Genomic DNA, 12,552 nt, shown 5'->3' on the forward strand with positions numbered 1-12,552 from the left:
CGGCAAGGCCATTGGCTTGTCATCATAATACAATGAAAATAAATAGTTCAGGTATACATACACATAAAATATGTAAGTTAATTTATAAGGATAGGACAGAACTCAGGCATGGCCTTGCTGAAGGAACCATCCCAGCATTTCCCTGAAGTGATTTAGGTAAGCCATGCAAAATCTAAATAAGGAGGACCGAACTGATCGATCTCCATCTACCAATAAGAAGTCATGTCTTAATTGCACTTCATCATTCTGTTGCTCTGTACTGTGCAATGTTCTCTTGATCATACACAGTTTTGCACCTAATACAGAATGATTATGTGATTACATTTCAAACTTTCAGGGATTAATACATCAATCTGAGGTGAGGGACCCTGGTCTAGAGATTATTGAGTCAAAAGTTATAAGTGAAATTGTTCTGATTGCTCTGATAGTGGATCTTTTCTGCTGCAAGCTCTTTCCTTTCCATATTTTGGGAGGTGGTAGTATAGACCAAAAAAAGAAAATTTTAGAGCATGTTTACTAGACATAGTAAACATGCTCTAAAATGCATACCTTAAGAGCTATGAGCATTTGTTCAGTAGCAGAGATGTGTTTCACAGTAGCAAAGATGAACAAGTGCTCGTAACTCTTAAGGTATTCACTGTAGAACTCTTGCTTACTGGACATTTTTCTCTTGTTTTGGTTCGCACTACCTGTTCCAGAATTACAGAAAGCAAATAGCTTGCTGTAGAAGAGGTGCACTGTCAGAGGTATCAGAATGATTCTGGTTATAACTTTCAGCTTGTTTGTTTCCAGACCAGGATCCCTTACCTCAAATTCATACCTCTAACCTTCACCATGAGCTCTGAAAGTTTATAACATCCCCATGGAATCACTCTGTATAATGAAAACATAGTTTTGTAATGTACACACTTTGGATGCCCTCTGATGACTCCAGGACCATGAACGTGCATGTCTCTATGACTTCCCTTCATCTGGAACACTGAGTCTCTCCCTGATGAGTGAGATGACAAACTCAAGAGAATGACAAGACATTACTCTCATGCTCTATAGATCCTGGCATATGATTTTCTTGTAAAAGATTCATTGGAATGATCTACTGTAATGTGACAGGGTTTTGTAGTTATCCACTTTCATTATAAACCACTAATCTCAGTCCTCTAAATAATCTTCAAGTATGTAGTATGCTGCACTTGTGAAGAATGATTCAGCTGCATTTTCAAATGAATGCATTTTAGGAATCTTTTTCATGCCCTTGAGCAATGTAGTATACAAGTTTATCCCATATTAGAAAATTCTGTTATGAGTTTTCGTGTGTTTTCTGTGGTAAATGTAAGTCTAAACTGGCTATTGTCCCATGTTTATGTGTAGAACTATTAATGAAGCATTTAGTAATTTTTCCCATGGTATTTGCAACATTCTGGTAGATTTGTTCATTTAGTACAATAAGGGTTCCCAGTATTGTAAGCAGTTTTGTACAATGAGCCCAACTGCTATCAACAGAGCATGTCAAATTGATTCTATATTTTTAGATTCCCTGAAGGCTTTTGACACCATTCCTCACAAGTAACTCTAATCAAATTGTGTATCTATGGAGTGTCACCTCAGCTATGTGACTGGATTCATGAATTCCTATCATAAAGGTCACAGTTCATAGTAATTGATAGAAAGACACCAAATAAAACAGAAGTAATATCTGGCGTTCCTCAAAGAAGTACTATAGGCCCTTTCATGTTCTTGATGTGCATAAATGATTTAGGAGAAAATCTGAGCAACCCTCTTAGATTGTTTGCAGATGATGCTGCCACTTATGTCTTATAAAGCTACCAGATGATAAAACAAGCTGCAAATCTATTTAGGTGGGATATCTGTGTGGTGCAAAAAATGCCAATTTACTCTAAATAATGAAAAGTGTGAATTCATCCACATGAGTACTAAAATAAATGTACTAAATTTTGGTTGCAGGATAAAATACAGAAATCTAAAGGCTGTAAATTCAACTAAATACTTAGGGATTACAATTACAAATTACTCAAACTGGAATGACCACATAGATAATGTTGTGGGGAAAGCAATAAAAGATTGTGATCTATTGGCAGAACACTTAGAAAATGAAACAGCTCTATTAAAGACACAGCTTACACTACACTTGTCCACAGCCATCTGAAGTATTGCATTGTGGGACCTGCTTCAGATGCAGTTGATGAAGGATATTGAAAAAGTTCAAAGAAGGGCTGCTCCTTTTGTATTATTGCAAAATAGGTGAGATAATGCCTTGGAAATGATACATGACTTGGTATGGCAACCACTAGAGCAAAGCCGATTTTCGTTGAGACAGGATCTTCTCATGAAATTTCAATAACCAACTTCATCCCCAGTTTGTGAAAATAATTTGTTGGCACCCATTCACATAGGGAGAAATGATAATCATAATAAAATAAGAGAAATCAGAACTAGTACGGAAAGATTTAAGTGTTCATTTCTCATGCATGCTCTTCAAGAGTGTAATATTAGAGAAACAGCTTGAAGTTGGTTCGATGAACCCTCTGCTATGCGCTTAATTGTGAATTGCAGAGTAATCACGTACGTGTAGAAGAAGATGTAGAGCTGCTACTTCAGTTACTGTTCTTACAATCCTATTCTGCAGTTAAAAAATGTTGTACATATTTTATGCCTTTGATCCCCAGAAAAAAAACACATGGCCAAGATCTGAATGTTTATAAATATAGTATGCCACCATAAGACATTAGCGGTTACAAACTTATGACAAGAGTATAAGATGCTCATAACGTTCTTTTGCCAGTATCTTTGTGAGTTCATTCAGTATTAACTGAAGTACATACTGTTCATTTTAAGTTCAGTATTAATTTATTAATTACTGCCAAATCATAACCATCCTTGAAGATTTCATTTGCTTTCTCTAATAGTCCTGTTGTTTTATCAGAGACTATGATGTTCCTGCCATCAGGAAAGAGATCACTAGCTATAATTTTTGCACACTTTTTTATTTTGAAAATGTGTCTCTCTCTAAGTTGGAGAAACTCTAATTAAAGGGATAGTATTTTCAGGATACATAAGTGTGTTATAAGAATTATATCTGTTTTAAATTCTAAAACATTCTGCAGAGCTCTTCAAACAGCTTTGTATTTTTACACCTGTGTCACAATACATGTATTCACTAATGTTCTGTGCCTTTACCAGTGGTCCTGTGTTCAAAAAAATAGTGAAAAACACAACTCAAGCTTGTTGAATATTGTCATGTAGAGTTTCAGAAATGTTCAGAGTGAAATTACTGTCTGTACCACTTATCTGTCTCATAGATAATGTCTAGCCACATAATATGTGCAATTACATTAAATTTATGGTAATTATAAATGAAATCTGAATAGCTTCAGCTGTTGCACCCAGTGTCATTAAGGTCTCATCGCGTTTGATATGTTATCAAGCGCAGTGGGGCACAATATTATGAGGAAAACGTTAGTAGCAGCTGCTTTCCAAGTTCACTTGGACCAGAACCAATGTCTATACACCAAGAGGCTATATAAAGCCACTGCCAATGTTGGAACAGGCCAGCCACCAACATGGAACTCAGGCTGCTGGTGGTTTGGGGCCTGCTGTGGCTGGATGGCTGGCTGGTTCAGGTAAACTTTGTGGATGTGAACTTCTTGATATATTTCTTAACTTCACTATATAGTCTATTATCTGCATGCAATATGAATATTATTTTTCTCCCATGTCTCTCTTAAAATTATATCCCTGAAAATCATGTTCAGTTCAACATTTTTCTTCAGCATTTTATACATTTCCTTTTCAGTTCTGGAAATGGTATTCTCTCTGCAGTTATTGCCAAAATTTTGTTTCTCTAAAGTGATTATTAAGATGTGCTATAGGAGTGGAACTGTCATTCATGCATAAAATTTTAGACTTTCAAAGTGTTACTTTTCTTCCCTGAATTGTGTGTTTCACTCAGGTAATTTTGAATGGTGCATTTGTTCTTTGATAATTTACATCCGCTCACAATACTCTCACTTTTGTACCGCATTAACTATTAATAGGATGAATATGTAATTGAAAGTGGTCACAAATTGTGGTTACTACATGTGGAAGCAATACATTGGTGTTTGCTTGATTTTTGAAGCATAACATGGGGGTGAACTCAATGAAATGCTGTTGAAACCAGTAGAGCATTTATAAGCCACAAGAATAATTGTTCATGCTGTGGTTTGCTTGCTTCTTCCATTTACAACACTTGATTGTGTTGGTAAACAACACAGCCTATTTGGAACATAATCCTCTCCATCTGTTCCTGCCCTGTCTGGACTAATAAAACAATTCCCGTATAAAACAAATAATATATTTTACTCACTGTCAGTGTGAGTCATCCAAAAACCAAGTTTCCTAAGTTAGATCTAATAATCCAGAAACTTTCATGTCTAGAATATATTATCAAATATTTAATGGATTTGTGTTAGTTAACTGACAGTTTGGATCCTTTGTTATCTCCATCACTCTGTTCCACTTAAATTCACAGATGTATCTTCAGAGATGTGAAATGAGTCAAGATACACATGTGATGTTATGAACTTCTCCACTTCTCATTTAATAACAGACTGGGAAAATTTGTTACAAATCTTCTTTTGTTCTTCATGGTCTAGGCCAAATGCATTGTGTGACTTCACATTCAGAGATGTTCACATCTTTTTGAAGGTCTTCGAGAATACTGATCTCTTTGTGGCTTATAATGACTTACATTATTTGGCAATTTATCTGCATTCATTCTGTTAATATGTTCATCCCATTTGCTTCTCTAATCACCCACCATTTTTCAATATTATGAACACTAAGTACCATTCTTATGTCTATATTATGTATTCTGTCTAATCTTGAGCATCCTTCTACCTTCCTTAAAAATCTCATTTGTAGTGTTTGGATGATACACAAGTTCTTCTGTGCAGGCATACAGATCAGACACACATATATTAAAACTAGTGTTGCCATTATTTTACAAATTTAATTCTGGACTCTTTTCTTATCTTGTTATTCAAAGTTCTGTTTATGATGCCATATACATGTTCAAAATGTTGAATCTTAATTTTTACACCTTGGTCTTTATTTTAATTGTGGCTGTTCCTAGATAGCAGACCAATTTACTAGCTGTCCAATAAATTGGATGTGTGTAGGCACTTCCTGACCAGTTTTTCTTATTGGGCAGATGGTTAGTTGCTTGGATCTGTCCATCCCATCAAATAGAGCCATGTATGGCACTGTCTGACCAGTTTCCCAACAGAGGGTCAACTGCCGTTTGTGCACACAAAACTATATGTTGTATAAAATGGCTAATTAGGCAGAGCTAATTAGGCAGACGACAAGGCAAATAGAAGTGTGATGACAGAGTTTTTTATTTATCAGCAATGAGGTATCTTCCGTTTCTTTCATTGCTATTATTTATTATGACTATTTATGCTACCAACGCATAATAACAAAGTGTACTTCAGTGTCTCTTTTTTTTCATTCCTTTGATATGTTTCCTCACCAGGTGTCAGGAATCATCTTTGATGATTGTGGAGGTGCAACAACAGTGAATTTGAGATCCTCTAATTTCTTCCAGTGGCTAGAAAGTGCAACGTACCATAGCTAACAGCATCTCCTCACAACTTACAGCCTCTCTCATGACTGTATTTTGTTTCGTTAAGAATGATTTCATAAATGTTCAACAGCTCTGAAAACCATGTTTCATACTTTCTGAGATAATTACAAAAATGAATGGCTCTGAGCTCCTTAACTAACAGAGCATGGGTCAATTTTAGTCTTTGTAAAAGACACTTCTTTTGCACACTGCTTACTTTTGGCTTTTCTTGGTTTTGTTACCTCTAAAACAGCCAAGACAAAACCCAGTTTTTTTGTGTCAAAAAATAATCTTAATGAAATTACTATAAACAATTTGCAACCAGCGATAGGAATTGTGCAGCATTGCAGTCTCTGGGTGCAGTTGGTCAGGATATGTGTAGTCTGCCACAAAATTGGTTGCATATAGAGCCCTTTGTACCTTACTATTTTTGTTATTAACTTACTATTTTAGTAATCTTACTATTTTGATGTACTGGTACAGCTGTGACAGCAAATAAATTTTTATTGAGCTTGGTAGGAAAACTGATGGCTCCTAATTAAAAGTGGTTTACCTTGAAGACAATTAGGTAAATTCAAACAAAAATGTGGAGAAAGATTATTTAATATATTCAATCAAAGTATTACATCTTGGGAAGAAAAAACTTTATTTAATTCCTATAACTAGATATGTCAAAGAGCTAAACACGTGTGATAACAGGAACTGTAACTACCTTCACCTTCCAATAAATAATCAGTATGCTTCAGATTCCAGATCTGATTTTGGAACCTGTGTCTAATCATCATGTAATCCAGTTGGAATCTTCTTATGTCTCCAGGCCTATCCCAAGTATACCACCACCACCTCCTCCTCCTCCTCCTCCTCCTTGTCTGCCTCGAGTGATTTTTTAACAGTGTATCCACTATTACTACCTAAAATTCATTGCTGAAATAGGTTAGTCTTTTCCCTCTCTCATACCTACTACAGAGCCCATATTTTCCAGTAACTCTGTCTTTTATTTTTTCCCCTACCACGACATTCCAATCCCCCTTCCTGATATAATTTTACTTCCACTGTCTTCTGCTTATGACATTGGCATACATACAAGAACTGTTGTAGTTGGTTCTCACTTGCTGATGATTCTGATGTGAATAATCGTATTATTGAACTGTTCACAGTAACTCATTCTCTGCTTTACCTTCCTATTCATACTGAATCATGCTGTCATTGTATCATTCTTTGTCACTATTGATACTATCTGATGCTCATCTAACCAGAAATTCTTGTCTTTTATCATTTCACTTCACTGACCTGCATTATATCTAGACTAAACCTTTGCATTTCACTTTTCATATTTTCTGGCTTCCCCACCATATTTAAACTTCTGACAGTCCACACTTCAACTCATAGGATGTTACATTTCTGTTGGACATCCAATCTTTTCCTCATGGTTACTTTCCCTGTGGGAGTGCCCTCCCAGAGATCTGGATGGGACACTATACCAAAATCTTTCACCAATGGAGAGATCATCATGATGCTTTTTCAGTCATAGACAACATGTCCTGTGGATACATATTGTGTGTCTTTCCTGTATTGATTTCCATTGTCCTCTGCATTGTCGTGCCATTGATCACCACTGATTCTTCTGCCTTTTAGGAGCAGTTTCCCATCCTAATGTGAAGAAAGTGCACTGATCCTCTGTTCACTCCTCTGCCTCTTTGCTAGGACCAGTGGCAGACTCAATGCGATTGCTTGTACTGGAAGTCTTCAGCTGTCATTGTTGATGATTTTTATTCTAAATTTAAGCAGTTACTGGTTACAAACCCGGGATCCAGGACATTTTGATTACTAATCAAAAATGTTACACCCAGACAAAAGTTATTAAAAAAGTAGTACAGTATTACATAAGTTATTAGCTAAATTCCTAAATGTGGTTACATACAGTTTTATAATATGAAAGAGTTATGTTAAATTTACAAAATACATTTTGTCAGCATGAAGAAACAGAATTCTTTTGCCCTCTAGATACAGTCCTTTTACTACTGCATTTGACTTTCTATTATTCACACTTCCCTAGCTACTTAATATAACTTTCATTAATGGCCATTTGCATAAAGTCACATAACATAGAACCAACAGTCAACTTTAGGTAGTCATTACCTGGGATAATCAGGTGAGGAACTAGATAGCTCATGGTCCTTTCATACTTTACAGGCTTGTGGAGGATTTATGGCTGTCATGGTTGCATATCTAACTTTTATAAAATCATATATAACTTTTTATATGAATGCTGTACTTGAAATGTAGTCTATTTGCTGTTTGCAGATATTATCAGCTTTCATTTGCTGCTTCATATGATGTGATCACTGAAATGGTATAACTTTTTCAATTTCTATTGCCCAGTGTAAATTTCATAATTAAAACCAGTTGTAACTTTCTTATTGCTTACCATAAAATCATACTTAAAGTTGCAATGAGCTTGTCCTAGCACTGCAATTTTTATGGTTTATTTGGTTTTATTGTGCCGTGTTTTAAGGTCTGTAATGCAGTTTTCTTGAAAATGCCGTATTCATCTTATATTTCTTTCACTATAGGCACCATGAGGTCTTTCCCAGTCACCTCAACCATGCCTGAATGGACTCGTCAAGAAAAATCCCATGTCCATTGGCACTGCTTACCAGAGATAGCCCTGTGCAACTACCGCACTAACTGTTGGTGCTTCCTCTGCCACCTCTCATTCCATGAGCCTAGTGCTTGTATTGTTACAAGCTCATGAAGTATGATTGTAGACTTCTGTGGCTATGGTCTCCTTGAATAAAACAATTCTAGGTTTATAAAGATCTCGTCGGGTTGTTTTACTAACCAGGATTACTGTTATAAGCTCAATTTACTTCATCAGTTTATGTATTTATGACACTAGGGGCTATACCATCCTCATGAAAGTTGCTTGTAGTAAAGGCCAAAAAACTGGTGTATAAAACAATGTGAGAGACTGCTACAGCTGTCCAACTGCTATTCATTTATAGCACTTGGAGAGCATGAAAATTTTATTCATCTCCACCTGTTGTGTTTGATGTACTAGAACCAGCCCAGACAGAAAGGAGACTATGTCCTCAGTTCCCGTGGGTTATTGGTTTTCCACAGTCAGCTGAAACATTAAGACTTTTTGCCAGTATCTAGTTCTTCTTGAGCACAGCTCTGTCGATTGTTTTAAGATTTTTACCTTTTGGTAGAGTTTAAGCCCACCATCCAACACCCTTCACGAAAGTAGTCTCCATTTATGCAATCACAACTGTCCTTTTTTTTTTTAATTCTTCCCATGAGATTTATTACATAGATGTTTCCTTCCCTTATAACTGTCAGAAGACAAAAGATTCTGACAAGTAGTGTTTGCAAACTCATGCATTGCCTTTGAACAGTAGGCCTACTGCAGGCCTACTACAACATAGTAGTTGCTATGTAATCATCTTCAGATCTGATATTTCAGTTACAGGAGTAACCCGTCCAAATCCAGCAACTTTCACATGCTACGTCAAGTTGCTGGATTTGGACCGGTTACTCCTGTAACTGAAATATGAGATCTGAAGATGGTTCTGAATGAACCGAAACCGGTCAAATGAATAAAAAATTTGCAAAACGTTATAAAATCACTGATTGCTGTTATCCCATAAGACATTATGTCTGTTTTTGCAAAGTTGCTATGTAATCATTTAATCAGTGTCTGCCTCTGCATCAACATTTATACCCTGCACACCACTTTGAAGTGTGTGGCAGAGGGTACTTCCCATTATTATGACTTATTTTTATGCTGTTCACTTATGAAATGCAGGAGGAATGATTGCTTAAACACTTCTCTGTGTGCTGCAGCTAGCCTAATCTTGTTGTAACGGCAGCTGTGGGAGCAATATATACAACGTTGCAGTAAATTCCAAGGACCCTCACTTAAGCAGGTATTTGAAACTTTGCAAACAGGCTTTCACAGGATTGTTTGTGTCTCTATTCAAGCATCTGCTAGTTCAGATATTTTTGCAATTGTCTAACACTCTCCCTTGGGTCAGACAAGGCTGTGACCATTTATGTACATACTTTCAATATCCCCTATTGATCATATTTGCGTCACATCTCATACTCTTGAGCAATATTCTAGGATAGGTCACATGACACATGAATGTTTTTTGCTAATAATATTTGTCATTTTTTTTCCAGGCCCAGACTTTCTCTTCATCAAATTCAGAATCCAGTTCATTCTCATGGAGTGGCCTGAACATACCACACAATTTCTTGAATTTAACAGGGCCAAAATCAAACCCTATTTCATTCAGTAACCCTAAAAATCTGTATCTCATGTTTGATCGCCCAACAGAACCACTTTTTGTGCCTAAAGGAAAAGACAGCAAAATTGTATTCAAGCTGCCAACTGACTATCTGGTGAGTATAGTTTAATGCAGTAGTTTGATCTGTTGACAACTGTCTTTCAGGCAAATGAACATCCAACCATTTACTAAATATTCAAGAAGTATTTATTTCTATATTTGCTAACAAAAATATCAATAAATTTATAATTTACTTGAATTATAACACTTCCTAATAACAACAATCCATAGTCACAATTGTTTTTATGTAGTGTGTGTTGAAAACCTTGACTTGCAATGAAATTAATGCCACCTTTCATTTCTACATTGAAAATTAGGGAAAATGTTTGATATATTTAAATCATCTTAGCATAGAATGAAAATGAGTTAACAGAGTAATATGCATGCAACATCTCTCAGAGAATGATTTTCCATGTTAGATTTGACTGTTAGAGCAAGTCATTATTTTAGTCCTTAACTTTATTCTGAACAACCACCATTGTACAGTTTACAAAAATGTCACATAATCTTAGCTGCTGTATAAACTTCTCCATTGGAATTTACATGACATTGTGAAATGTGTAAAATGCTTGCTATTATGATTGTATAAAAAGTACTCAGCCACTTTCTTGAGCATTATGTTAAGGAGACAATGACATGCTATAATAAGACCACAGTGGTAGGCATATGGACAGTGGGGAGTGGTGGAGGGGTTCCTGTATTTAGTACTATTATAGAAAGAAGGGGAGCTTTAAAATGGAACTATGGTCTTTCATTAATAGGTTATGAGAGCCCTTGCACAGAAAAATATAGTGATGAGATTCATGTTTCTAGTGCAGGCACAGAGGCTAAATGTAATGGCCAATATTCATGACAAATAACTTTTTCTGATCCAGTGTTTACATGGTAATATAGTGAAACTATCTAGTGTCTGCAAAATACACATATAAGTTCATCATCTATAGTTAGTTAATTGTTATTTTACCCTACATAATGTAACAGTTTTTGTTTTTGTTAATTTCATGTTCTAAGGAACATATGCTCAATAAACTGAATTAGTGTGGAATGAGTTATTTGACATTCACATCACAAATTAATTTGTAAATATGGCAACATGCTAAACATCTGATTTTCTTTAATATACAGATGTGAATTGTGGTAATTCCTACCCTCCATCTTTCACACATTACAATAACAGTTCTACAGAAAACAACATGATTTCAGAGAGAGCTTTTTCAATTTGTTTTAAAATTTTGCTTTGCTGTCCATCAGACATTTTATATCATTCAGTAAGTTACGAAAAATTTAGCTGCAGCTTTGTGCCTTCTCCGTGTGCTAAATATTATGTTAATGTGGAGTAGTGACTGCCATTTTTTCTCATATTGTAATTATGTGCATCATTCTTCCTTTTGAACTGCAGTGGATTATTTACAATGAACTTCATCAAGGAATAAATGTATTGTGAAGCAGTAGTCAGAATGCCGAACTCCTTAAACAGGTGTATAGAAGATGATCATGGATGAGCACCAATTATTATTCTTACAGGATCTTTTTGAGCAATGAAGATTTTCTTTCTTAAAGACTAGTTACATCAGAAGATTATTCTATATGAAACTGATGCATGAAAATATACAGAATACGTCAGCATACTGTTTCGTCTCTCCCCAAAACAGCTTACTGATGTCTCTGCTATTATTTTTCTTGTAAAGGTGTTTAACAATGGCATCTTTCAGAGTCTCTGGAAAAATATGCCTCGAGCTAATGATGCATTACATATTTCAAATAAGACTGGGCTTACTAAATGGGAACAAATATTCACAACAAAATTATGAGAAGGATAGACTGCTACTCACCATTTAGGGGAGATGTTAAGTCACAGAGAGGCACTGTTATATATTTAAGCTTTCAGCCAAAAGACCTTCCAAAGTAGAAAACACACACATTCACACAAGCACAACTCACACAGACATTGCTGCTGTCTCTGCTCACTGAGGTCTGACTCAACAGTATGTGGATCTGAATTCTGGCAAGGGATAAGGACACTTCCTGTATTGGCACAGATGGAAGCAGCAAGGCCCCATTGGCCACAGACAGAGGCCACATTTGTGTGAGTAGTTTTGTGTGTGTGAGTGGGAGTGGGAGTGTGCATTTTCTACTTAAAACAAGGCATTTTGGCCAAAAGCTTAAATGTATAGCAGTCTTTTTTTACGCGTGCGGCTTCTCCTCCGTATGGTGAGTAGCCATCTATATTTTCCATAACACTATCATTATTCCAGCTTGGATTTTCCATTTCTTGGAAAAAATTGTACTCCATTAGAAATGCCATCAAATTCCCAGATGAACTTTTATGTTTGAGAGAAGATATAATTTCCTTAATTTCAGAGGAGAAGTTGGTGATACATTCATATAACTGAATTTTATGAGGTGCTTTTTGGACATATTTCTGTTATTTTTCTTGTGAACTATGTGCTCCGTAATTTATACTATGTTTAAGAAATGATTATTAAACACATTTTCTACCTGTGACTGAGCATTTATAGTCCTTCCATTTAATTCAGTAGTCATGATATCCTGCTCTTTCCACCGTTGTCCTGTCTC

General features: G+C 35.8%; 1 protein-coding gene across 12 annotated transcripts in view; it reads left to right on the top strand.

The window, feature by feature from the left end:
- Positions 1 to 12,552, top strand: part of LOC126419156 (phenoloxidase 2-like) — an 87,937-nt gene that overhangs the window by 22,425 nt on the left and 52,960 nt on the right. For 4 of the 12 annotated variants that reach the window (XM_050086271.1, XM_050086270.1, XM_050086268.1 and 1 more), the window contains exons 2-3: positions 3,444 to 3,638; positions 9,809 to 10,030. In XM_050086271.1, coding sequence (XP_049942228.1) covers positions 3,579 to 3,638; positions 9,809 to 10,030 — 282 coding nt within the window. In that variant the 5' untranslated portion in view covers positions 3,444 to 3,578. The remainder of the gene's footprint in view (positions 1 to 3,443; positions 3,639 to 9,808; positions 10,031 to 12,552) is intronic. The other 8 variants (XM_050086273.1, XM_050086274.1, XM_050086275.1 and 5 more) reach the window with 2 other exon arrangements.

This window comes from Schistocerca serialis, chromosome 9 (assembly GCF_023864345.2).
Source record: "Schistocerca serialis cubense isolate TAMUIC-IGC-003099 chromosome 9, iqSchSeri2.2, whole genome shotgun sequence".
NCBI classification, from domain to species: Eukaryota; Metazoa; Arthropoda; class Insecta; order Orthoptera; family Acrididae; genus Schistocerca; species Schistocerca serialis.